The sequence below is a fragment of the Mastomys coucha genome, unplaced genomic scaffold (genome assembly GCF_008632895.1).
Source record: "Mastomys coucha isolate ucsf_1 unplaced genomic scaffold, UCSF_Mcou_1 pScaffold21, whole genome shotgun sequence".
NCBI classification, from domain to species: domain Eukaryota; kingdom Metazoa; phylum Chordata; class Mammalia; order Rodentia; family Muridae; genus Mastomys; species Mastomys coucha.
In genome coordinates this window covers 134,744,825-134,770,160 of record NW_022196904.1, presented here as the reverse complement: position 1 = coordinate 134,770,160, position 25,336 = coordinate 134,744,825, and the positions used below count along the sequence as shown (strand labels likewise).

Genomic DNA, 25,336 nt, shown 5'->3' with positions numbered 1-25,336 from the left:
AGAGAGAGAGAAAGAAAATACAATCAGTTACAAATGTCCACAAACTAGAAACATTCCTGAGCTATTATGTTCTCAAAAGAGAGCTGGACATCTGAAGTCTCACTAACGTTTTTTTTTTTTCTTTTTTAGACTTTCCAGTTGGACTCTATTTCTCTACCCACACCTTGTCTACCCTGACCCCCTCCCATAAAAATCCCTGCTGCAACACTCAGGAGGGTGTACTCTATTGCTTCTCCACACCATTGCTAGCACATCTGACTTAGAATTTGTTCAGACAGAGGGCCAGTAATGGGGACATAAGGGATTCCTGGCCAATGCTCTGACTGTTGTCTTTCCCACAGCCTCACGTCCCTATTTCTGGTCTTCCATCTAGGGTCTGACACAGATGTGAAGGGACAAATACTCAGTAAACATTTCACTATTGATTTTCATAGCGTTAAGATAGGTTCTATGTAACCTGGGCTGAACTTAAACTTGCTCTACAGATAAGAATGACCTTGAACTCCTGAGCCTCCCACCTCCACTTCCCAACTGTTGAGATTACAGACATGTGCCTCGAGGCCTGCCTCTCACTGTTAACTACATAACCTGAGGAGACACAAGTGCAGTGACTGGCATGCCAGGAGGCGAGATCAAGTGTGCTTTTGTACTGAATACTCACTTGTGTGATGAGATTTAACTTCGCTGGCACTGGCAGAAGTCTTCCCACTAAAGTTGTCATTGGCTTAGGGAGCTCTGTAGGAAAACACCTGACATTAATTGTCAGCAGACACTGAAAGGTGAAGGTCTGCCAAAGGCAAGGCTATTTAAACTTACCCTGATCTTAGTCTTGTTTTTAATTTTTTTTATGCATATGTGCATGTGTAGGTATATGTCATGTGTGTACAGACACCTAGAGGCCAGAAGGTGTCCGATCCCTTGGATCAGGGTTCACAGGTAGTTTGTGAGTCATGTGAATACTGGGATCTGGGGCCTCCAGATGAACAGCAAGTGCTCTTGACTGCTAAGCCATTTCTCTAGTCCCTTTTTTAGACAGGGTCTCATAAAGTTGGTAGCTCAACTCACTATGTACGTAGTCCCTGAGTGGCATAGGGAGGTACCACCCTTCCTGGGTTTTGTGATTTTTCTCTAGTCCCTTTTGGGCCAGTGTACTTTTTAAACTTTTTAATTAATTTTGCTGTTTTTCATCATAAAGCTGCTTGTCCTGAGCATCACAGAGGTCCACTATACTGAAAATGTTAGCACCCAGCTTCTAAAACTGTGTGCCAAGGTACCCGTACATGACCTGGCAAATTCCCTGAACACTCTGAGGCATTTTACATTTTCAATGAAAGCCTAACAACAACTTTCAATCTATGCATCTGTTTTTCTTGCATTGCCCTAAGTTGTTAGGTATCAATGCTTTCTAAACTCTCTAGAGGAAGCCACTTGTACTTTGTCCCAAAGGTAACATCCCTGGAGACCTGGTGTATCCTCCTCCTCCTCCCTGTAGCCCTCCAGTATGCACCTATTTCCTGCTCTGGTCCTCTGTATCCTTTCAGTAAGGGAAAGATTGGAGACCACAGATTTGCTACAAGTAGCAGGAAGCAACAACGGAGAAAGAGCCTCAATTCCTCCACAAGGACATTGAACTGAAGGACCTTTTGTGGTTCTCTAGGGATCAGGATTTGGGCATGAGAAAACACACCTCCCTACCCAGTAAGTGTCATAGGTGCAGCTTGGACTTGGGGGAGATAGATGTGAGAATCCCAGGATGATCAGCACTCGAGGATCCTCAGAGGTAAGGTCCAGCCCCTGGATAAGAACATCAAGGAGGGAGTATGGGGACAGAGTTGTTACACTTCTTTTTGTCCTCTGCTCCAACCTGGTTGAACTTGACACTAGCCTGACACTGTAGGAAGGTTGCCTCCCATCACAGCAGCCTGAGCCCTGTGGTTTACACAGAGTGGCTCACTGCCAAGGCCAAGGCAGGGGCTTGGTTAAACAGGCCCAACACATCATTTGATCTTTCACTAAGCAAGCATTCATCAGCTTTGAAGTGTAGATCAGGCTCTTTGGGGTCATTTGTCAATTATTGTGTCAGTATGAGGAGTTGGGTAAATGACTGTCAAATAGGTCATTAGAAAGCCATCTTGGAACTCCTGAGGATAAAGCAGAGGGACCACCCTTATTGATCACACAATCTGTTCCTATTAAAACGCCAATAATTTAGAGCACATTTGAACAGCCAGGACTTGGGCCATTGGGTAGGCTGATAATGTTTCAGGCCAGCCACATCCGCCCCTGCCTAAAAGGACAAAGCAAAGCCAGACTGATGAAAACTGTCACTTACTAGAAGGCAAGGCAGTGGAGGAAGTCAGACAAGAGAGAGTCACTTAACACTATGTGGAAAGATTAGGCTGTGGTCAGCTGGTTTGCTCAATCGCTCATTTAATACACCATTGGCCTGTTTTACTGTTACTGTGTGTGTGTGGGGGGATGTCTGTGTATGTGTATATGTCTTTCTATGTGTTTATATGTAGAGAACAACCTTTTGTGATGTTCTTCAGTCACCATCTTTCTTTTCTTTTTTTTCTAGGCAGGGTGTCTCACCCATCTGAGCTCACCAAGTAGCCTGGGCTGGCTGGCCAGCTACTGACAGAGCTTCCATTTCCCTCCTAATCTTGGACATGAGCCTAACAGGCCCATTTGCTGCCCCATTCCTGACCACTTCCAGTGTGAGTGACCCAGAGCAGCTTTTGCACTGAGGTACCTGACTGAGGGAAACTGCTCTGGTCATCGTACTGAGGAAGCAGATGGAGGGCTTTGAGCTCCCTTGTGCCACAGTTGTCTATGCACAGCATCTGAGCGCCTCCTTTCAGCTGACAAATCACCTGAAATGACATGGTGAAGAGGGCAGATGACTCCAGTTCAGAGTAGGAACAGACTGAAATCTGAGACGACTTACCCTGGGGTTTAAATTGGGGGAAGAAGGTAGGTGTAGTCTCCATGTCCTCCTCTACACTAACTGCTGCTCCCTAGTCCCAACCCCATGTATTCCTGGGATGTTTCCACATACTTATAGGTTGATCCTGCATCCTCTGAAGGACTTGGTTGTGACCTGAGATTTCTTCCTGATGCTTACAACCTAGTGGACAGGAATCTGTCTGTCCCCTGAACCCCAATTTCCTATCTCTGAGACCTCTGGGGCCTAAGCACATCTGTAGAATTAATTTTAATTTGCTGTGTGTTCATCCCTGCTGCAGAGCCAGGCTATCTAACAGGTGATTTTTGTGGATTTTTTATGCCTGTTGTTTTATTTCCTATAAATACCATTAAGAAAGATGATTGAAAACTCCTAAGAAACCAGGTTGAACTTATGGGGCCTGACTAACTCTGTTAGACCCCACTCGGGTTTGAGCACTCATCCTCAGCAAGCCAGTGTATCTGCCCATCAGAGCCAGCAGTCCAAGCACTGATGGAGTGAGTGCCCGGCACACCCAGCTGCTCCCCGGCGTGTGGTATGGAGACTGTCTGGAGAACTCAAACAGGCACAAAGGACAGAAGTCATCTGAATGACACCATGATCCTGCTAGAAGGAGAAAAGTAGGTTCCAGGGCAAATGATCGAGTTACTCTGACACTGGAAGAGGCCAGTGGCCTGCACAGCTACATTCAGAGGACTATGTAGCCATGTAGAGGCATACACTAAAATGGGAACAGCCTAAAGTGATGCCCAGCTTTGGGCCCCACAGCCCAGGAAGAGATGGGAGGTGTCACCCTACAGTATGGAAAGAGTCATAGTCCTTTGTCCTATGGCTTCTCAAAGGTTCTGGGAAGCTCTGCCATCAGAACCTGGGGATCCAAATATGTCTTGGACACAGACGGGTACTAGTGTTTGCACCCCAAAGACAGATTTCACAAGGACATTATTCCAAGTGTTTCTGGAGTGGCTGAAGGCTCTGAGGCTGTGCTGCTTGGGTAGTCCAAGCTGTACTGAAGTGCTGGTGATTCTGTCTCCAGAGCAGTTCCAGAACACATCACGCCTAGGGCTGAGACAGCCAGGAGGTATCTGTTATCTAAGGCAGGCACTGAAGGACTGCTGCAGGGCTGAGATAAGGATAAGACTTTACACAGGAACAGTTCCTGGAGGTGGCCACTACACCGTGTCACCAGCAACCTGGAAGCAGGCAGAAAGGTTGGGCCTATGCCCTGAAGCTATAGAAGCCATCAGTCCAAACCCTAGGGTGGACTGTCCCCACTCCATTTCCTAACACTACACAGATGGCAGACAGCATGGCTTATGGTGGCCCCCTGTGGGATGCAGCAGTGTCCCAATCCTCATTTGATTTTCCGAGGAGGGGCAGAGATGAGAATCTTGGGGGATGGGGTGAGGGTGGGGCGGAGGGCTCAAGTTTATTCTCCTCCTTTGTAGACAGACAAGCAAAGAGTGCTGTCTTAGCAAGTGAGCACCAGTGGCAGGCAGGGATCTTGGACTGGTTGAGTGATAGCATTTTTTTTTTTTTTTTTTTTTGCATAGTTACCATGGGACTAGAGTCTTTCTTCCGAGGGCAGCTGGAGGCCTCCTCTGCTTCCTGGGATGATGGGAACTTGCAACAGGATTCCTGAGCCAGAGGGGCCTGGAAAGCTGCATCTTCAGGGCTGCCGCCTGGCACACTACCACCTGCTTCTTTGATTTCAACCTGGAAAAGTGGTGGTCATGTTAGAGGATACAGATGTGCACTGAAGTGATAGGACATGGAACACTGATGTCTGAGCTTGGGGTCAGCAGCAGAGCAAGGACTGCCCTGGCCCTCAGCCGTTTGAACCATTTCTCCTTTGAGAAATAAAGGGAACTAGTCATCTGAGCAGCCCCAGGATGGAGGCCTCTGAGGACAGCCATCAGTTCCAGAGTGTGAAGAGGACAAGAGTTGGGAACATACTGAGAGCCTGCATCAAAGAGAAATAAATAGGGCCAGCAAGATAGCTCAGTAGGTAAGAGCACTTGCCACCAAGCCTGACGACCTGAGTTCAAACTCCAGAACACACATGGTAGAGAAAGTTGAAAGTTGTCCTCTGACCTCTACATGTGCACTGTGGAACATCCACCCCACACAAATAAATCTAATTATAAAATAAGTGAGACAAAATTACATTTACTAAAAAGCAATGAGATTTAAAAGCTGAAAGGTCCCAATGGTTACAAAATTTACATCAGACTTGAGTGGTCCAAACCTTAGAAAACAAGAGAGTGCAGCTAGATTTTGAATGGTAGTCTTACGCAGACATTTCAGATTTCACGGAAATGCAGGAAACTTACACTTTTTCCTGCTTGCTGCCTTGGGAACTTGCTAGTAGTTCACTGGAGTCTCACTGAAATGACTTCCCCCTACCCCCCCACACACAATTGCTGACCTCTTCAGCAGCAGCAACCACCAGAGCTATCCATACTGCAGCAGTAGTACTCTTCCAGACTGAACCTAACTGCATGAAAATGTGTGGGAGGGTTCCCACAGAAGAGTCAGGAGTGCTGGCCTGAGCCTGGGATCCTAGCCCTTTTGTTGGAAAGGAGGAGCAGGCGTGAAGATCATGTGCAGGTACAGAGATCGGGACCAGCCTAGGCTACATGAGACTCTGCCTCATAAAAACAAAAACAAAGATCTACAAAAAGATGTTAGTAATTCACTCTGAATAGTTACTAGAATAGAAACAGAACAATTCCATTGTTTAAGTAATAAATATATTATGTTAGGAAGTAGCCTAAAAGTTCAAAGAGAGACTTCAAAGACATCTCATCGATTAAAAGCACTTATTGCTCTTGCAGAGGACCTGGGTTCAGTTCCCAGCACCCACATAGTGGCTCACAACTGGAAGGTGATTTGTTTCAGGGGATCTGGCACCCTCTTCTGGCCTCCTTGAGTACTGCATGCTCACAGGGTACCTACAAGTAAACAAATTCACACATTAAAACAAAAAAAAAGTCTTTAAAATTTTCTTTTTAAAAAGTGTTTTGTCAAGCTTTGCTCAGTGGCAGTATCGTAGCCAATGAGGTTTATCCGAGGTGCGATTATTGCTAATTGAAAAAAAAAAGTGTTTTGTCCCCCAATAACTAAACCTGGATTACTTTAGAAGAGAACCTGTCGTCTACACTGGCTTATTCCCTTTCCTGTTCTACTCTTAGAGAGCTAGGACCAGCAGAAGGTGCTGGGCCAGTTCCTGCTTAAGGTAAATTGAACCGCTGGCATTTGGAGCCACTGAAATCAGGAGGAGGCCTCTGCCTTGGGATGAGGCTGAGCTAGGTTGTTTCTGTGGGGAAGGCTAGAATCCTTGTAATTGAGCAGGGAATAGTTTTGGGTCCCGAGCTCCACTAGCTGTGACTTACTGCTGTACAAAGCCAGGCTCTTGTCATCTCCACAGAGATTTAATAAAACAAAGGTCCTATGAAGGCTTACCCTAGACCTGACACACTTGGCTGGATGAGGAGCCCAGTTTCCCGAGCAGGGTTCCTTTAAAAGGTTGATTTCTCCCTTTTGGCAAGAGAGTCGAGGTGTTGGGGATGTGGGTCAGTTGGAAGAATGCTTGACTAGTATATAAGGTAGGCCCTGGGTTTGATCTCCAGCATTGTATCAGCCAGGTGTGGTGGGGCTCATGTGTACTCATGTGTACTCAGGAGGTGGAGGCAGGAGAATCAGAGGTTCAAGGTCATTCTAAGCTATATAGCAATTTCAAGGAATAGAAATTTCAAGCTGGCTGAGAAGCAGAATTCATTAAGACTCTACATAAATTTAAAGAGCGGGGAGATCAACTGAAAAAAACAAACCTCAATGATGAAAGTCTTCAGTGTGAACAAGCATGTATATAAAAAACAACCCCCCACCCAACCACAAACTACCAGGCTGAAGACACCAAATAGAACACGCAAAAGGCCCTGGGTTCGATCCCTAGCCCTTCTGGGGCAGAGGTGGGGTGGGGAGACACAAGTCCAACAGGCCAGGAATGATGCAAAGCAGATGCCCAATACAAACACCCACTGTGATGGCAATAGTTATAAAAACTCTTCTAGTGTGGCACAGTCATCTGCAGGGGAAAAGGCTGGGCAGGGAGGAGGCGGGGTACCCGAGAGGTAACCCTTGTGGTGCCTGTGCCACCGGGGTGGGGGGTGGAGGACGCCCTAACTCCCTTGAGGGCATGCTGCTGGGGCCAGCCAACAGGAGGTGCACGTGGAGAGGCGGCGCGACGGTGCCCCCTGCCGGCGCTTACTGGGATCACGCGCACTCCTGCGCTCAGCGGCAACAGCGCGGGCCCGCGAGCACCGGGAAGTAACGACGACAGCACGTGCACGCTGTAGGCGGGAGGCGGAGCGGCTTCGTCTGAGCTGCGGAGCTCGGGCAGCCCCGGGAAGTCGCCGAGCAGGGCGGCCGGTACCTCAGCGCCCGGCGGGGGACTGAGCGCACGCAGCAGCGGTTCCCCCGGCTCGGTGGCGCCCAGGTAGGCGTCGGCCAGCACCGGCAGCTCATCCCGGTCGGCCGCACCCCCTGCGGGACTCAGCGCCAGCCCGTCCGCGAACGCACGCTCTGACCCGAACAGCTCGGCTCCCAGCTCGTCTTCGGGGCCAGTCATGGCACCGAGCAGCGCGTCCTCCATGGCCTCGGAGACCCGAGAACAGCGACACGACGCGGCCGCCCAGCTCGCCGTGCTCCTGAGGGCTTGGACGACCGTTGACCGTTAGGGAAGGGGGCGTGGCCCGTCGCTGACTGAACGGGGCGGAGCCTGGGCTGTGGTGGGTGGGGCCTCGGCCAAGATGGCAGGAACCTGGGTTGTGGTAGGTGGGAGCCTATGGTGGGCGGGGCCTTGCCGTGGAAGTTGGGCTCTGGCTCTTGGCGGGCGGGGCCTGAGCATGACAGCTGGGACCTGAGCTGTGGTTGGCGGGGCGAGGCCTGTAGTACAACCTCTCCAAGGCTGGAGGGACTGGGTATCAGCCAGCCTCTCCTACCCACAGTGGGGGAAACTGAGGCTCCCAAGGTGGTGGTTGTCTCTCTCTTTTTTTAAACTTTGAGAATTTCATAGGTGAGTACTGTACTTCCATCATTTTCACCCTTCCCTTTCACCTGTTTTTGTTTTTAAGTCGGAATCTCAGTAGGTAGCCTTGGCTGGCCTAGAACTCCGCCAGCCTCTGCCTCCCAAAAATTGGGGTTAAAAGCATGACTAACATTCCAGGAAACTGGAAGCAGCGCCAGGCGGGCCTCCTCCCAGTTTGATATCTGACCTCTGTCCAAGACTATTTAACAAGCTGAGGCCCCACCCACCCCTGCCGAGGCCCCGCCCCTCCCAGGCAGAGATGGGCCCCGCCCCCTTCCCTAACGGTCCCTAATGGTCAGTTCAACCTCGCAGGGGCGTGGCGAAACTGAGTTAACGGATGCTGGGAAGTGAGTTTGGGTCCTCAGCAAAACCAAGTGCTATTAACCTGGAGTCATCTTCCAGCATATTTTTTTATTATTATTACTCGTGCAGTACTGGAGATTGAATCTAGGGCCTGCTACATGCTGGGCACTCTGCCTTTGAACTTGTTACCTTGTCTCAGTCTTCAGTAGTTGCATTTAAAGCTGTGCCATCAGGTTTTGCTTTCCGGGTTTGTTTTTATTTACCCTTATTGTGTATTTGTATGTACATGTGTGAACACACCATGGCACTAGTCTGAAGGAAAGGAAAACTTCCCAGAGTGGAGAGTTGAGTCTCTCCTTCCACTGTGTGGCTTCCAGGATCAAGCTCAGGTTGTCAGCCTTGGCAGCACAAACCTTTACCCACTAAGCTATCTCATCAACCATTTTAGTTTTTTATTAGTCTGTTTGTGACAGGGTCTTGTTATATGGCTCTAGTTGGCCCGGTGATCACTATTTAGTCTATGTTGGCGTCCAACTATTTTTTTTTACTTATATCTTTTAAAGGTAAGGTCTCATGTTGCCCAGGCTTCCTTGAATTTCCTATGTAATCAAAGGCAATCTTGAACTTCTCCTTTTCCTGCCTCTGCCTACTGAGTGCTAGGATTATAGGTGTACACCACTATAATCAGCTTATTTGATATGGGAATTAAACCCAGGGCTTCTTGCACATGCTAGGCAAGCACTCTGTAATCTGATCCACATCCCTGTTTCATGTCTGTGGCAAGAATTTCTTTGCACCTCACCTGTCATTCCCATATCCTTGAGAAGGATTCTATACATTGCTCTGGAGGCTTCTTCCAGCTAAAACGAGGAGCTCCCATTCAGTTACATACTAGGAAAGTCTCCCACCAACTGTTTAAGTGGAAGATGAAGCTGGCATCCTCTTGTGCACCAGACTGTCCTGTCACAGTGTTATTCTTCCAACACTCTCCTGGTGTCTGTCTACATGTGTTCCACAGCTGGAATAAGCACACCACATGAAGGGGTGGACCTAGGAATCCTAGTGCATTAAGCCAAAACTTGCCAGGAAAGCATGGTCAGGAGTCTCAGACTCAGATAAACAGATACTGGTGTGTCACCAAGCTGGTCAGAATGGAGCCTGGTAACTCCATGACTGCTGCCAGTAGGTTGGTCAAAGCTGGCTCTGTCTTGTTATTCTTGTAGTTCTAATCCATGCCCAGTTGGGCGCGTCCTTGTGCCAGCTTCCACTTCCTACATCTGGCTCTTGGGGGGCTCTTGTTTATTTTTACATTTTTTTAAAGATTTAATTTTATGTGAATGGGTGTTTTGTCTGTATGTGCACCATGTGCATTCCTGTGTTGGAGGTCAAAAGAGGGCATCAGATGCTCTGGAGTTACAGGTGGTTGTAAGCTACCATATGAGTGCTGGGCATTGACCCCAGGTCCTCTGCACGAGCAGCAAGTCTTCTTAATTGTTGATCCATGTCCAGGTTCATGTTGTTTTATTTTATGAGACAGGGTTTCACTATGTAGATCAGGCTAGTCTGGAAATTACTCTGTAGCCCAGGTTGCCCTCATATTCATGATCTTCCTACTTTCCCCTTCCTAGTACTGGGACTCAAGGTCCATGCCATCATGCCCAGCCCTCACTTGAGTTGCAATACTTAAGATCCTTCAGTTGGCTGTCTTGGAACTGGAGCTAACACCCAGAACTAGAGGTAGGAGTTAGGACTTTATTCTCTGCGCCTAGTGCAGATGCTTGGAAGAACCTGATGAAGAAACTCACTGAACTCACTGCTGGTCTGGAGAGATGGCTCAGCAGTTAAGACACAGACAACATGAGGACCAGAGTTCAGATGCCAGTATCCCTGAAACTGCTAGGTGTGCTTCCATACATGCCTAGAACCCATCACTGAAGTAGGGCAGAGTCAGGACTGCTGGGTTTGCTGGCCGCTGGCATAGCCAAACAATACAAGCTCTAGGTTCAGATACGGCCCTGTCTCAAAGAAAGGGCATAAAGAATGACAGACGACTCCTCTGGCCTTTGTATGGACCTGCACAGCCATACCCCTATGTGCATATGCTACAAAGGCACACACACAACATGTTCCTAAAAGGGAAGTGTTAGCATTCACTTAACATGCACTACAGCAGCTCTATAGTGCCAGGCACCCACAAAGGAACAGAGGATAGATGTGGGAGGGGCGAGCTCCACTGCATGCTGTTCCTCAGTCAAGTACATGAACAGTGGGGCTCCCACACTGCAGACTCACAGGCAGTACCTGTCCTATAACCTCAGTCAAGTACATGAACGGTCGGCCCATACTGCAGGCTCACAGGCAGTACCTGTCGTATAACCCCCATTAGTATGACAAAGGAGACAGGGACAGATGCCATGATAGATGGGATTAATGTTTTATTAATGGTCAGCTACATTTGTTCACACTTGCATTTCTAAGGTTTATATCCAAACAGCATTTGGTATTTACATGCAATGGACAGATTAGAATACCAAATTCCAGCCTTGGCTGCGGTAAGGCTAGGTTTTGTTCCACATTAAATACATAATAGTCTCACCTCCTCCTTTGAACACGCACAGTGAAAGACCACTCTTCTGCCTTGTAAGGAATACAAACTTGCATTGGTAACTGCTCAGCAGCAGCAAGGACACTGGAAACCTGAGAGAGGAATGTCACACCTGGGCACTAGCAGGAGTACTCTTGAGTGACACGGGTTGGCGAGTGGTCCTAACAGCGAGAGTCTGGCGGCTCTGACTTACAGTTTGTCTTTGCTTATGTATTTGTGTTGCCTTTTGTTTTCTTGTTTCTAGTAGGAAAAAAACTTTGGCCCTTTTAAGTGTGATTTTTTTTTTTTTTGATACATGTATAACCCATAAGACACACATGAGCTGTCCAGCCAGCACCTCTCTGCACTTCTGGTCACCCCACCCCTCACTAGCGACTGCTAGCACGGGGCAAGAATCAAGCAAGGCCAAAGAGGCACTGGAGAATAAATACATGATTTAAAACATGAATAGCTAAGCTTGTCAGGACAGGATGGTGACAGGAATGGGAGGCCACCATCATGCTATGTTTACATTAAAAATCAAATGGAGTTGCTTTACAGTCCACTGGGTGCTTTCAAGAAAGGCACTCCCACTGAGGGATGGCATTTGGGTACAAAGCACCCAGTACTTGAGACCCCTGAGTCTGTCACCAGAATGACCTAGCCTTCTATTGAATTTGCTCAGGTTGGAATCTGACTGGGTGGGATTAGAAGATAAGCCTATTGGTGTATCTGCAGAATCCATGCCAGGATAGCTCCTGGCTGCCTGTGTCAGTATGCCTGACTCAGTGACCAGGGGCTCACGCCCCTTGCCAAAAGCTGCCAAATACAGCAGGCCACACTCTCCAGCTGGGCTCCAGCTCTGCAGCCTTTGACTACCAAGCCTCTCACGTCCCTCTGTGGACACATCTGTTATTTTGTTGCTTAATGGCATTGGCAGGCAATGAGACTCCCATTGCCTTCACCAGGAACCTCATCTTCTAGAAGTGGGGGAAGTGCTTGCTTAGGGACATCTCTATGCAGGGACCTGTGAGGGGATCCTCACATAGCCACCCAAAGGCTTCACATGCTAAGTCTTCTCACTTGCCAACAGGCTCCCATCTTTAAGGCACTGGGTTTTGAAGGTGGCACTAAGGAGGTGGTATTCTGCTTCCAGGAAATGTGAAGAGTCACATGCGGACTCCCAAAGAGAGGGTGGCTGTCACTCACACCAGAACCTTAATCCCCAGGCCTAACCATTCTATTAGTGGGTTACAGGTGTGTTAGATAGAACTGTTACCTCCGCTGGCTCTGAAGACGCTCTCTCTTTCCACAAGGTGACACTCACACTGCCTGAGTGAAGTCAGGTACCCTCAAGTCCCAAGTATCCACAGGGTCACCACTGAGGAAGTCTGTGACCTCCAACACGTGTGAAGATACAACCCCCAAAATCCAGGAATTCACCAGAGTTTAAATCCCTTTATCCAGTAGGAGCCAATTCAAAAGACTTCAGGGAACTGTGACCAAGATTCTTGGAGCTAAGGCATCTCTGGATGTAGTAGGGTCACAAGTCACACGGTGGCGCCTACAGTTGTTCTAGGGAGATCGATGGTAAACCTTCTGGAAGGAAAACTGAGTTTTCCTACAGTTGTTCTAGGGAGATCGATGGTAAACCTTCTGGAAGGAAAACTGAGTTTTATAAGAACAATTTTCTGCCTGTCCTATGATCAGGAGCAACATATTCATTTGGTTTGTATCACAAAGGTCTGTTTTCCTTCCGAGTGGCTCAGAGGGTTACTTTTTGGAATTGATGGTGAGGCCAAACAAAGTGATGATGTCTATCATGGCTTGTCTCAAGTGCTTCCCAAAGCGGTGTGAGTCCTGAAAGAAGAAAGCCAGACACTACATCAGCAGTGAGGCGAATCCTAGCACCCACAAAGCTGAGGCAGCAGCATCAACTAGCAAGTTCAAAGGCTGTCACCTCCAACACATGTGAAGATGCAACCCCAAAATCCAGGAATTCACCAGCATTTAAATCCCTTTATCTAGTAGGAGCCAATTCAAAAGACTTCAAAGATTCAAAAGCCCAGCCTGGGCTATATATATATAGCAAGACTCTTGTCTTCAAGAGCCAAATGAAAGGAACTGGGGAGGTGGCTCAGTGCACAAAATGCTCGTGCTAGCCTGAGTTTGAATCCCCAGTAACCATGTGAAAAGCAAGCACAGCCTTCCCCACCTGGAACCTAGTGCTGGGGACTGGGGCAGGGAGACACTTGGAAACCTGCTAATCAAATAGCAGAGGCCCAGTGAACCCCAGGCTCAGAGAGACCTTGTCTCCAAGGAAGTAAGAGATTGATGGAAAAAGACACCCTGCGAGAGAGTGAGCAAGTGCACACACGCGCACACGTATGAACACACATACACACACACACAGAGGGAGGAGAAAGCACTGGCATGCAGAAAGTCTCACATTTGGAACCTCCCATTATCTGTCTCTGGGTTAGGCCAGCCTCCTGTCTTCCCACTCTTTAAGCTCTGAAGGAGCAATAAAAGCACCCTGAAAATTCGGGGAGGGGTACAGGGAGAGGACAGCCATAGATGGCTTGCTATGTGCATGGATGAGTCAGATCCGAGGCCTTCCTGTCACTCTGTTTTACACCCCAGGCTCTCCCTGAACTCTCAGTTCCTGCCTCAGCTTCCTAAGTAATGCTAGGATTAGAGGTGTGCGTGTACACTTCATGCTTGGCTTCCTGAGTCACACTCTCGAGGAGGACTCGGGCTCTGTGGGTGGGGGCTGGCAGCCAGGAAGTGTTTGTAGCATCAGCTGGGCTGATACTACAGAATCCACCAAAGAGGTTCCCAGGAGGCTCCCTTAGACAGCTCCAAAGTAAGACTAGAACTTGCTCCCAGAGTTGTTTAGAATAGAATGACAGAAACACAGACACATCAAGATTTAAGACCACTGCTACCATCAAAGTAAATAAATATATGCTTTTCAAATGAGTGAAATTCATCTATGTGAAACTAAGCTAAATAAAGGATGACACCTGAATTGAATGTTTTGGTTAAAGATGTGCACCCTCTAAAAAGAAACTTACCCCATGTCTAGAAAAAGTAGTGCCCAATATACTCACCGTCTCAGGGCTAGAGAACTTGGAAGAAATATGGAAGTGGATGAAATTCTCTCCCACAATAATGTAGGAAACACCATAGCCATCATCAGCAACCTGCAGACAGAGGGCAATTTTATCACTAGGAAATGAGATCACAGGGATAAGGACTTCCTGTTCTCAACATAACTCTGAGCACCGAAGAGGCTGAAGCCGGAGGACGGTGATGGCCGGCCCGGACTTTACAGTGAGTGAGTTTGAGGCCAGCCTGGGGACAGTGGGATGGGCTTGAAGTTAGTGGGTGGGCATGGCTGCACTTACCGGCCCAAAGCCCCCGCCACAGGACACATAGTCAGGGCGTTTCTCAAAGTCAAACAGCTCCACCTGCTGCTGAGGAGTCTGGCTCGTGGACAACCTCCACGGCTCAGACAATACCTGCAACAAAGCAAAACGTCCAAATGACACTTTCCCACCTGCTTCTCCTAGTGAGCACTGACTGTCAACCTGACACAGCTGACAGTCACCTGGGGGGAAAAAACCACAAGACAATTCTCAACTGAGTAACTGATCAGGCCTCACACTGGTTTGTGGACATAATACTGGCTGGTTTTGTGTCAGGTTGACACAAGCTAGAGTTATCACAGAGGAAGGAGTTTCAGATGAGGAAATGCCTCAGTGAGATCCAGATGTAAGGCCAGTCTCAATTATTGATCAATGTGGGAAGGCCAAGCCCACATTTTGGACGGGATCATCCCTGGGCTGGTGGTCTTGAGTTCTATAAGAAAGGCAGAGCAAGCCAGGGGAAGCAAGCCAGTAAGCAGCGCCCCTCCACGGCCTCTGCATCAGGTCCTGCCACCCAGATCCAGCTCTGCTTGAGTTCCTATCCTGACTTCCTCCAGTGAGGGACTATGCAATGGACAAGTAAGCTGAATAACCACTTTCCGCCCGAAACACTCATAAAATAGCCATGTCTGTGGGAAACTGTCTTGATGCAGGAAGGTCCAGCTCTGTGTAGGTGTCCATCTAGGTGGAGAAGACGAGAGAGGTGGTTCAGTGGGTAAGAGCACTTGCTGCTTTTGCAGAGGACCCAGCTTTCATTGCTGGCACCCACATGGAACTATAACTCCGGTTCCTAGACATCCCTCTAGGCACTGCACACACATGATACACATGCCTATACATGGAGGCAGAGCACACATGTAAAAGATTTTTAAAGAAAGTTAACCAAATGTGAGCCTGTGTACAAGTCAGCAAGAAGCCTTCCTCTATAGTTTCTGACTCTGACCCTGCTTAAGTTCCTGCCCTGACTTCCAAGGGGCAAGTGGTCAGAGTGTTTTTACAGCAGCGGAAAGCAATACAGAAAACCCTCCTCTTTGCCTGAGGACCTCCTAACAGGGAGGCAAGGAAAGACCTCCATAGTCAAAGACTATTTCTCCAAGCCCCTGAGGGCCGAGCTAATGTTAAAGTGTGTGAGACCCTTCCCTTGACCAAACCGCCTCTCACATTCGGGGAGGCAGAGGACAGTCTGTGGGGTCTAGGTTAGGATAAACCCACCTCTAGATTCTCAAGGGTGTTTCAAGCTCATTTATATGCAGCCACTGTTAAAAGCCAGTACGCTGATAACATGCCTATAGTTCCCAGCATTCAGGAGGCTGAAGCAGGAGGATTGCTATTTAAGGCTAGTCCAGGCTGCAGAGTGAGATCCTGTCTCAACACAGAAAAGCCAGACTGAACACACACAGTCTGAGGGAGCACATACCTCCTTCAGGAAAGGGGAGTCAACTGCGAGGTACTTGGACACCACATAGAGGCAGAAGAGATGGCGGTCGATGCCGGCGCCCGTCATGGCAAGGCGGTACAGGTGCTGGTGCTTCTCACAGGCTATCTTGAACAGCTTGAGCCTCTGCTCTGCCTAAGGGTCAACAGGAGAAGGACACGGTTCAGGTTGTGCGCCAGGCCACTTTCTCTTCAGTGGTCTGCAAAAGGCAGGGTGCTGTGACCAAGATATTTGACAGAGTCCCACCAGCCCATAACCCCTTTCCAGATTCTTGCCTCAGAAGGGCTGCTAGGAGTGGGGGGCAGGCAGGCTGATGGAGAGGAGATAGCCAGATGTGGACCACTCAAGCTGTTAAGAGTTCTTGTCAAACCTAGAGTTCTATCCCAGCTCTGACCCTAAGTTTATTTCGTCACAGATATGAACGCTAACCCTCCTTGGCTACTCTGCTAGAATGGTACTGTGAGGGCTTCAGTATGACCCAAGGGGGAGGCTTCAGGGGATTGAAGATATGCTTGCTGCACCAAAGCATCAGGGTCCTTGGGGCTTGCTAAACAGCCAGTCTAGCCTAAGTAGCAAACTCTAGATTCAGTGAGAGACCCTGGCTCAAAATACAGGGTGGAAAGTAATGGAGGAAGACAACAGCACACACTTTTGGCCTCCATCACACTGACAATATACACAGTACACATATGTATACACATATACATGCATCACACACGTACGTACATACACATGTTCACACATACCACAAACACAGACACACAGGCTGCTTTGGCATCTTCTGGACATTACAACACCATCTAAGAAATGTGCCCTTTACATAAAGGTACGTCAAGGCACTGGCTCTCCTATGACAGACCCAGTCTCCTTGAAGCCCCCTGGAAGTTCTAGTGACAGGAGTAGCCGCTTGCCTTTTTGTTTTGTTTTGTTTTTTTCTCTAGAGTAAAAAATGTAGCCTGTTGTCTGCTAGTGGTAAGCACCTTTCTTGGGGCTTGGGGACCTGGGCACAGATCTGAATGTGGCCATGTGCCAGCTGGGACCAGCAATGCATTGGATTCATCTGAGTTCACTTTCCCAAGGCCACTGCAGAGCTCCTAAGAGGCAGAGCAGTCTGTAGTAGTCTGTAGTAGCCTGGTAGACTGATGTAACAGGCTCTGAAGACCCCAGGGATGGATGCCCTGCTTCCTGTTCCTGTGCCATGTCCAGTCGCATGTGAAGGTTCTTAATACATATAATCTCAATCCCAAAGCTCAGCGAACAATACTCTCTTTGTATGTGCCCCAACAGAACCTCTTAAATGCTTTCTGTTCCTTTGCAAAGGGGAGGCATAAAGAGCTGGGGGAGGGGATGCAGAGGCAGAGTGGGGATGGAGGAGCAGGGGGAGGATCTGAGAGGAGGGGTAGAGGGAGGAAGGGTGGGCTGGAAGGGCTAGAGAGCTTTATGGTCAGCTTCTAGGGCAGTAGCTCTCAACCTTCCTCCTGCTGTCTCCCTTTAACACAGTTCCTCACAATGAATGCAATTATTTCATTGCTACCTCATAACTGTACTTTTGCTACTTTATGAATCACAATGTAAATATCTGATATGTGACCCCCAATGGGGTCAGGACCCACAGGTTGAAAACCACTGTTTTAGGGTCTTCCAGGAAAGCATTCACCAGGTCATATTCTGCCATCATGGTCTTACCGTTGTCTTGGGGTCCATCATGGCCAGCACAAAGTTGCAGGACTCCGTAGTGCAGGAGCGTACAGTCTCTGTCCTCCCCTCTCGGAAGAGCCGAGTCATGGAGGCCTCATACGTGAGGCAGAACTTGCCCATGTCCTGTGAAGGAAGGAAAACTAGTGGCTGTCTAAGTCTAAGGGAGAAGTGACCTGGAATGGATCTGAGAGGAGGTGGCAGTCTACTTCCCCCCACTGTGTGTGTGTGTGTGTGTGTGTGTGTGTGTGTTTGTTTTTACGTACATCTGCCCAACAAGGACAAGCCTGGTGTCCAGAGGCCAGAAGAGGGCACTGGATCCCTGAGGACTGGAGTTACAGATAATTGTGAGCTACCAGTAAGTGCTAGAAATTGAACCCAAATCCATTGGAAGTGCAGACAGTGCTCTAACTGCTGAGCCGTCTCTCCAGCTCCACGGAGACAGTCTTTTGCGTAGTTTCTGGTCCAAGACACGACTAAGGCCATAATGTTCTCCAGAAAGCCCTCCAGCTGATGTGAACTTGCTTAGGAGAAAGGACAAGGCATAGAGCAAGGTCACAGCCATGAGAAGGTCTGAGAGACCCAGGGAAGGGACTGGCAAGAGGGCAGGACTGGGGAATGAGGAGTTTCAGCCAGTACGGTCATGGACAAGACAGTAATCAGGGAAGCTAGCAGATGAAGAAAGGAATACCCAAGGGGAAAGACTATTGCCTGGATGGGACAGAAGGGCCACCTGTGGAAGGCTACTGCAGCCAGCGCTCCTTGGCTTGAAGCAAAGGAGCCTGCAGGTAAGGCTGCCTTCCTGGAAGTAGAACAGAAGCTGGTGATGAGCTTCAGGAAGAGATAAGGGGCCCCTGGCTGGAGGAGAGGGTGGCTAGGGCTGGGAAAGGGCAACAGCACGGGAGTGGCCTGGAGGGCGTGGCTGGGGGGAGAGGAGAGGAAGCTGAGGTTAGGGGTGATTGCAGAGGCCTTGGGAGCTGTGCCAGAGAGGACAAGAAGAGAAACAGGGTAGAGGTGGGGTGGGGCAGGGGAGAGCTCCTGGGGAGGCAAGGGTGGCAGACACAGCTGGTGACACCTGAAGCTGAGCCCCTGGGATGTCACAGAGGACAGTGGGAGGGACACTAACAGCCCAGGGGAGCCGGTGTCCACCCTCCCACTTTGCAGTACATCTAGATGTGGTACCACAATGACTTCTGCACTGCCTGCAACTGAATGCTTCTGTCTGGGGTAGGCTGTCCCCTCCAAGGACCAAAGTCCCTTCCAATCCTCACACAGGCACAGACTGCTTTGCCGCCCTTTAGCAGTGCTCAGGGTAAAAAGACAGAAATGCCACACAGTCCTGAGTGGCTACAGAAATCTGACTCAGCCTAGAGCAACGAGGAGCTCACAGCTTCTGCTTTAAGGAAAGGGATGTCAAAGGCCAGACACATTAAGCAATTTGTCCTAAGTATTTCCTGACAATACTGTAGGGGTCAGAGCTCATAATTTTACAAGATTTACATTTTAACATTTTATGTGTGTGTTACCCTCTGTGCATATATGTAACTATGTGAATGTAGGAATTCACAGAAGGCAGAAGAGTGGCATCAGATCCCCTGGAACTGCAGTTCCAGGTGGCGGTGAGCCACCATGTGAGGGTGCTAAGAACTGAATGGGGTCCTCTGCAGAGGCAGCAAGTGGTCTTAGCCGCCAAGCCATCTCTCCAGCCCTGATTACACGGTTTAACTGTTCATCTGCTTATGTCCCAAACTTTCTCATCTGATAGAAGTTACTGCCTGAGAGTGATGTCACAAAACCAAGAGTGATCTGCTCTGCAGTGGGGCATTTCACACCTTGGTACCTCAGGGACCCACAGGGCTTGTGTTTAGTGTCAGCTGCCTTCCATGCTGGGCTTTATACCATCTCTGCCCTCTAGGGAAACAGCACAGATGTCTGTGTGGGACTCCAGAGTGCCCACAGTGAGCGCCGACCCCTTTCTTACCTTGTAATGTGCGAGCTGCAGTGCCAGCTGGATGAAGCCATCGGGACTCGTCCGGCACTTCTTGATCAAGCCTTTGCCAAAGGTGTCAAATGGGAAGGAATGCAGATCCACATCATTTGCCAAAAGACTGGCACTGCTCAGGGATGTCTCTATAACCTCCTGGCACTACAGAGGAAGAAGGCAGCTCTGATTAGTGGGGAGGCACAGCAGAAGGACACAGGACAGAACAGTCTACATGCACGCACTTCACAGTCTCTGTTCTAGGGCCCTAGGGGAGTTGGCGGGAGGAGGAAGTGATAGATAGAATCAAAACACATTGTTTACATGTGTTAAATTCTAGAAGCACAAATAAAAAATATTATTTTTTATTTATTTTTTATTTTTATTATTATTATTTTTTTTGGTTTTTTGAGACAGGGTTTCTCTGTGTAGCCCTAGCTGTCCTGGTACTCATTCTGTAGATCAGGCTGGCCTCGAACTCAGAAATCCACCTACCTCTGCCTCCCAAGTGCTGGGATTAAAGGCGTGCGCCACCACCGCCCGGCAAAATATTATTTTTTAAAGGACAAACACAGGGATCAGTGGTTGCCAGGGGTCAGGAAGGAGCTGGATAAGCAGGTGGAGGGCACGGATGTCTGACTCTGCCGTCTGACTCTGTGACAGTAGTCATGTGATACCACACAACCAATCCCATCTAGGTGACACTGTGTAAACCTGGGATGTCCTAGGAGGCCTGACAGACAGGCCACGGGGGTGGCTAAGGGGGCAGGCTGTGTGGTATCCAGGAAACACCTGCATCTTCCTCGAAATTCTGCCATGAACCCAGCACGGCTCTATTACAGGTATGTTGAAGAGAGCCAGTGAGCCGTGGTGACCTGGTCAGCCCCGACCCCAAGGTCAGGCTCTCCACAGAGGTATTGTTTTTTTATGGATTACACACTGCCCTGGGACCTCAGAGCGCTGGACTTTACCACACGAAGAAAGTACTTCTCAGGCCCCAGAAACTCCCACTTAGATCAGATAGGCTGGAGTTATGGTTCCAACCCTTAAAAACCTCCCTTGAGTGGACTCGTCTTACTTGAGTGGACTGCATCTCAGAATCTTCTGTTGATGGTTTTTGAGACAAGGTCACAGCAGTTCTCCGGCCTTAGCCACAGGGGTTGGGATGACAGAAATGGGCCATCTTTACACAGCCTCAAAATCTCTAAGACTAGGTTTTTCTGTGTAGCCCTCATTGTTCTGGAACCAGCTTTGTAGACCAGGATGGCCTTGAACTCAAAGAGATCTGCCTGCTTCTGCCTCTCGAGTGATGGGATTATAGGAGTGTACCACCACTGCCTGACTATGATTTAAGTTTTTATCCTTACTTACAGGGAATTTATGGAAGCCCAGCTACTTTTCAGCTGAAATCTCAACAGAGAGAGGCAAACTGAAGCTTCATTTCTCTCGGCAGCTCAGACTCCTTCCCCAACTCTGGGCAAACAGCTTTCTGTCTATTTGGTAGAGAGCTTGCCTATCAACAGAGCTCAGGAACAAGACTGCCACCCAGGTAAGTGATGGTCTCTGGATCACCAGACTTACCTCTCCTGGAATGTCCCACTGTAGCCTGGTGGGTTTGGGGATGTTGGGGTTGGTGTCTCCTTTACAATGTCCATCCTCTGAGTAGCCCAGCTGGAAGACGTCGGTGGCCATGACATACTAAGAAAAAAAAAAAACAGAAGCTGAATAGAAACCGTGATCGAGCACAGTGTCTCCTACCACACTCGGCACAGAACACTCCTGGGACCAATCCTGGGAGTAAGGGCAAGGTCTCCACATACCAAGCACCTTCCCCAGTGCTCACCAGCTGGGTGGTGGGTGCCGAATTCAGACACACACACACACACACACACACACACACACACCACACACCAGAAGGCAGAGAATAGGAAGCTCCCAGAGAGCTAACTGATGGGCGGTTCCTAGAAACCAGGCCCTGGGAGGGTAAAACCGTGGCTCTGAACCTCTGCTTCTCTGGAGCCCACCTGCCGCAGCTTTCTGTGTCCTTTGAATAAGAGAGAAGCACAGGCACCCCCCCACCTCCCCCCCACCCTGAGCCAGAGCTGCTCTAGGAGACTACTTTGTCTAGAGAGGGATCCTCTGAATCAGGGCTGATGGGAGTATCCTCGGTTCTCAGAATGCTGCACCCACAGCATGCAGGATGCTACTACTTAAGTTGTGTCTGCTTCCACTGGGTTTCACATCTCACCAGTGACACCGTGACACTGTGCCTCAAAGATAAGAGCAGGGTCCCCAGCACTCTCCTAGGCACCTGGGCTCCATTCAAGAGTCCTCCTCCTCTTTCCATCTGGTGGACAGGAAACTAAATACTGAGTCTACTTTCGGCCTTGGCCTAAGGCTATGTCTCCTTAGCCTTATCTTGATCATTAGCCTGAAGGCTGGAGAGCCAACTCAGCTGTTAAGCGCCTGCTGCTCAAGCAGAAGTTTGGGGTTTGGCTCCTGGCTCACAACTACCTTTAACTCCAGCTCCAAGGGATCTACTGCCCCCTTTTGGTTGTTGCAATACTGCATGTGCACATAAACCTTAACAGTCAGACCTTGTGGATATCTTGCTGATCTCTCTTTCTTCTTCATCTCTCCTTTCAATCTTTTGTTTTGTTTTGTTTTTTATTATGTGGTCCTGATTGTCCTCAAGCTTTACAGTAATCCTCCTGTCTCAGCCTCTCGAGTGCTGGAACTATAGGCATGTGCCACTATGTGTCCTCTTATGTCTGTCCTTGAGAACTGTGCTGTGTATGCTGCAAGTTGCCCGGGCCCCAGAGACCCTTATTACCCAATGGCAGCTATGCATGTGTTATCTGAAAAGTCCCTGAGATATACTGATGAGCCTATACTGTTGGACTTGGCACAGCTTTCCATAGATCTGTGTGTGAGCGGCAGGGTCTGGGGGCTAATGGAGGTAAGAGATCTATGCATTTGGACTAAAGCTCTACACTGCTGCTGGCATCAATCTAGGGTCTGGTGAGAACACAAGCCCTTGCACTTTGCCACTGGAATCCGTGTCTCAGTGGAGCATGCTGGTGTCTTATATCCGGACTGCCTGGTTCTTCCTTTCCAGGCTCTTTTGTGAGAAACCCTTCCCTGGCTGAAGCAGCATCAGCTGGGACTTTGCCAAGACCCCAAGCAGAGGTCAGAGCACCTGAGGGATGAGAGAGAAAGTGAGTCAAGGTGCTGCTAACTTCATGGGAGGGGATATGCTTTGGAGAAGTGGGGGAGGCAGTGGAGTCAGCTGAGACCTAAAGAGCACATCTCCCCTCCAGAAAGAGGCCAGAGCATACACACAAGCAAGCAGACACAATCTGCACTCTGCAGTTGATTTTGCACCACAGGAAAAGAATCGCTGGCACAGCACTGCAAGGAGAAACAAAGATGCAAAGTCTTAGCTGGAGGTGGCAGAGCATGACCCTACACCAGCAGCACTCCCAAGACTGAGGCAAGAGCATTGCCATGAATTGGAGTTTGGCTTGGGCTAAATGGTGAGACCCTGGAGAGAGGAAGGAAGAGAGGGAGAGAGCATCCCTAGCCTGAAATCCAAAATCTTCCAAAAAATTTAAACTTTGTTGAGAATTATATCAACATTTAATAACTTTCAGATTTCTGAAATATAGCTATTTGACTGAGAAGTCTACAAAGACACCAGATTTACAGTCTGGTTCTGAGCATGCTCTCCTTTTTGTTGTTGTTGTTTTTCGAGACAGGGTTTCTCTGTGAAGCCCTGGCTGTCCTGGAACTCACTCTGTAGACCAGGCTGGCCTTGAACTCAGAAATCCGCCTGCCTCTGCCTCCCAAGTGCTGAGATTAAAGGCGTGCGCCACCACCACCCGGCTCCTTTTCTTTTTCTTTGCTTCTCTCTTTTGAAATGGTTTAGTTTAGTCCAAGCTTTCCTTAAGTTCCTGATCCTCCTGTCTCAGCCTCCCAGGTACTAGGGTGACCATCCAGTTTGTGTCACCACACCCAACTCTTGTGTTTTTGAAAGCTGGATTAGGAGAAAGGGGGACAGAGATCTGGTGGTCTTTGCGTAACCTGGTCATTTTAGTAACTGAAATATTTTCAGTAAGATACATCGCCTTAAATTTTTTGATTTAACTATTATGATGTGTGTATGCATGTATACACACGGTGTATGCGTGGGATGTTGCCCTTCTACCTTGACGTAGGTGTCAGGGGTTCAACTCAGATCATGGGACTTTATCCCACTAGCATCTCTCTGGCTCCAGGACCCTGCCGTCTTATAAGCCAAGATTCTAACCCAGGCCTGGTGGAACATACCTGCAATCTCTGATACTCAACACGCTGAGGCAGGAGGATTCCAGGTCTGAGGCCAGTCTGGGCAACAGAGTGAATTCAAGTCTAGCATGTTTTTATTTAGTGAGACCTGGTCTCCAAAATAATGGCTGAGGTTCTATGGCCTTGGTGTGGAGCACCTGCCTGGCAAGCGTGAGGCCCTGAGTTTGATCTCTAGCACCTCATACTCACACAAATTCAGATTTTAATGTTTTTTTTTCTATTTTCCCTCAAACTAGTGTGAGTGGGAACCCCAGGAAGTCCGGCAGTAGGCTAATCATGTCAGAACAAATGAAGCTATGTGAGCTGAGACTGTGTGAGCTGCGTGACTTCAGTTGCATAAATAGATACCACATATGGCAATACTCAAGGAACATAAGTTACAAGGAACCAAGACTCAAATGCCTTTAACTTCCCACGTGGTATCAACACCAATGAAAAACATGCCGCTGCGGTTTGAATGTAAGCCTCCCCCTACCAGCTTGGTTTCTGTTGCTTTACTTTTGGTTTTTGAGACAGGGTTTCTCTGTGTTGTCCTGGCTGTCCTGGAACTCACTCTGTAAACCAGGCTGGCCTGACTCAGAGATCCACTTGCCTCTGCCTCCTGAGTGCTGGGATTAAAGGTGTGCGCCACCACTGCCTGGGTTACAAGCATGCATGTTTTAATACTTGGTCCCCAGGTAGTGCTGCTATCTTTTTTTTTTAAGATGTATTTATTTATTTTATATGAGCACACTATCACTGTCTTCAGACACACCAGAAGAGGGCTTACAGATGGTTGTGAGCCACCATGTAGTTGCTGAGAACTGAACTCGGAACGTCTGGAAGAGCAGTCAGTGCTCTTAACCTCTGAGCCATCTCTCCAGTCCCTGGTGGTGCTATCTTGGAGTTACTGGGAGCAGGCCTTGAGGTTATAGTCAAGGCCCTGCTTCCTGTTTGGTCTCTCCTCCTTGGTGCACTGAACAGTCAGCAAGCAGCCCCCACACTCCACTGCCACAGTGGGCCACACCCTCTCAAAGCCTAAGCTGAAAGAAATCTCTCCTCCCTCTCCTAGGTATTTGGTCACAGAGAGAGAAACGTAATTGATACAGGATTAAACAAATCCTGCGGAGTTCAAGTGGGCCTGGGTTGAGTTTCCCAAAGCAGCTTCCACATTCAGACAGGTAACAATGGTGTGACTCACCTCCCATAGATGGCCCACAATGGGCGCGTCCGCCCAGGAGTGCTCTGCGTTTATGCCTATCTTGCTGTTTTTGAAGATGACAAAGGTGATGGACTTGTCAAACCACCTATAGGGAGACAACATGATCATGGGCTTCCAGGGCTATATCAACACGGGAACCCGAAAGTTACATGGGTGTTTCTTTCTGCAGGCACCAATGACTTCTCCCCACCCCTGACAGTTCTCCAGGTCTTTCCACCCCAGGAAGGTGACTCAAGGGGACACACAGAACAGAGTCATTCATATCTTCTTGTATCAGAGATACAATACAGCTTGTGTGTGAG

General features: G+C 48.8%; 2 protein-coding genes, 1 long non-coding RNA gene and 1 pseudogene across 8 annotated transcripts in view; 2 read left to right on the top strand and 2 right to left on the bottom strand.

Moving 5' to 3' along the window:
• Tesmin (testis expressed metallothionein like protein) overlaps window positions 1–7,756 on the bottom strand; it is a 19,687-nt gene extending 11,931 nt beyond the window's left edge. Inside the window, exons 1-4 of one of the 2 annotated variants that reach the window (XM_031389085.1) lie at window positions 7,239–7,756; window positions 4,523–4,681; window positions 2,753–2,873; window positions 662–735 (exon numbers count right to left, since the gene is read on the bottom strand). In XM_031389085.1, coding sequence (XP_031244945.1) covers window positions 662–735; window positions 2,753–2,873; window positions 4,523–4,681; window positions 7,239–7,622 — 738 coding nt within the window. In that variant the 5' untranslated portion in view covers window positions 7,623–7,756. Of the gene's footprint in view, window positions 1–661; window positions 736–2,752; window positions 2,874–4,522; window positions 4,682–5,298; window positions 6,007–7,238 lie in introns of those variants that run through there. The other variant, XM_031389086.1, reaches the window with a different exon arrangement.
• LOC116104160 lies at window positions 5,995–6,111 on the top strand (annotated as a pseudogene).
• Window positions 7,271–25,336, top strand: LOC116103292. Its single transcript, XR_004123455.1, has 4 exons — window positions 7,271–7,466; window positions 20,860–21,035; window positions 24,070–24,292; window positions 24,885–25,336. It is a non-coding gene; the product is annotated as an uncharacterized LOC116103292 (long non-coding RNA).
• Cpt1a (carnitine palmitoyltransferase 1A) overlaps window positions 10,779–25,336 on the bottom strand; it is a 63,699-nt gene continuing 49,141 nt past the window's right edge. For all 5 annotated transcript variants that reach the window (XM_031389079.1, XM_031389081.1, XM_031389084.1 and 2 more), the window contains 8 exons: window positions 25,014–25,119; window positions 21,068–21,184; window positions 19,487–19,651; window positions 17,497–17,631; window positions 15,793–15,945; window positions 14,355–14,468; window positions 14,058–14,150; window positions 10,779–12,804 (listed from right to left, as the gene is read on the bottom strand). In XM_031389079.1, the coding sequence (XP_031244939.1) occupies window positions 12,718–12,804; window positions 14,058–14,150; window positions 14,355–14,468; window positions 15,793–15,945; window positions 17,497–17,631; window positions 19,487–19,651; window positions 21,068–21,184; window positions 25,014–25,119 (970 nt within the window). In that variant the 3' untranslated portion in view covers window positions 10,779–12,717. The remainder of the gene's footprint in view (window positions 12,805–14,057; window positions 14,151–14,354; window positions 14,469–15,792; window positions 15,946–17,496; window positions 17,632–19,486; window positions 19,652–21,067; window positions 21,185–25,013; window positions 25,120–25,336) is intronic.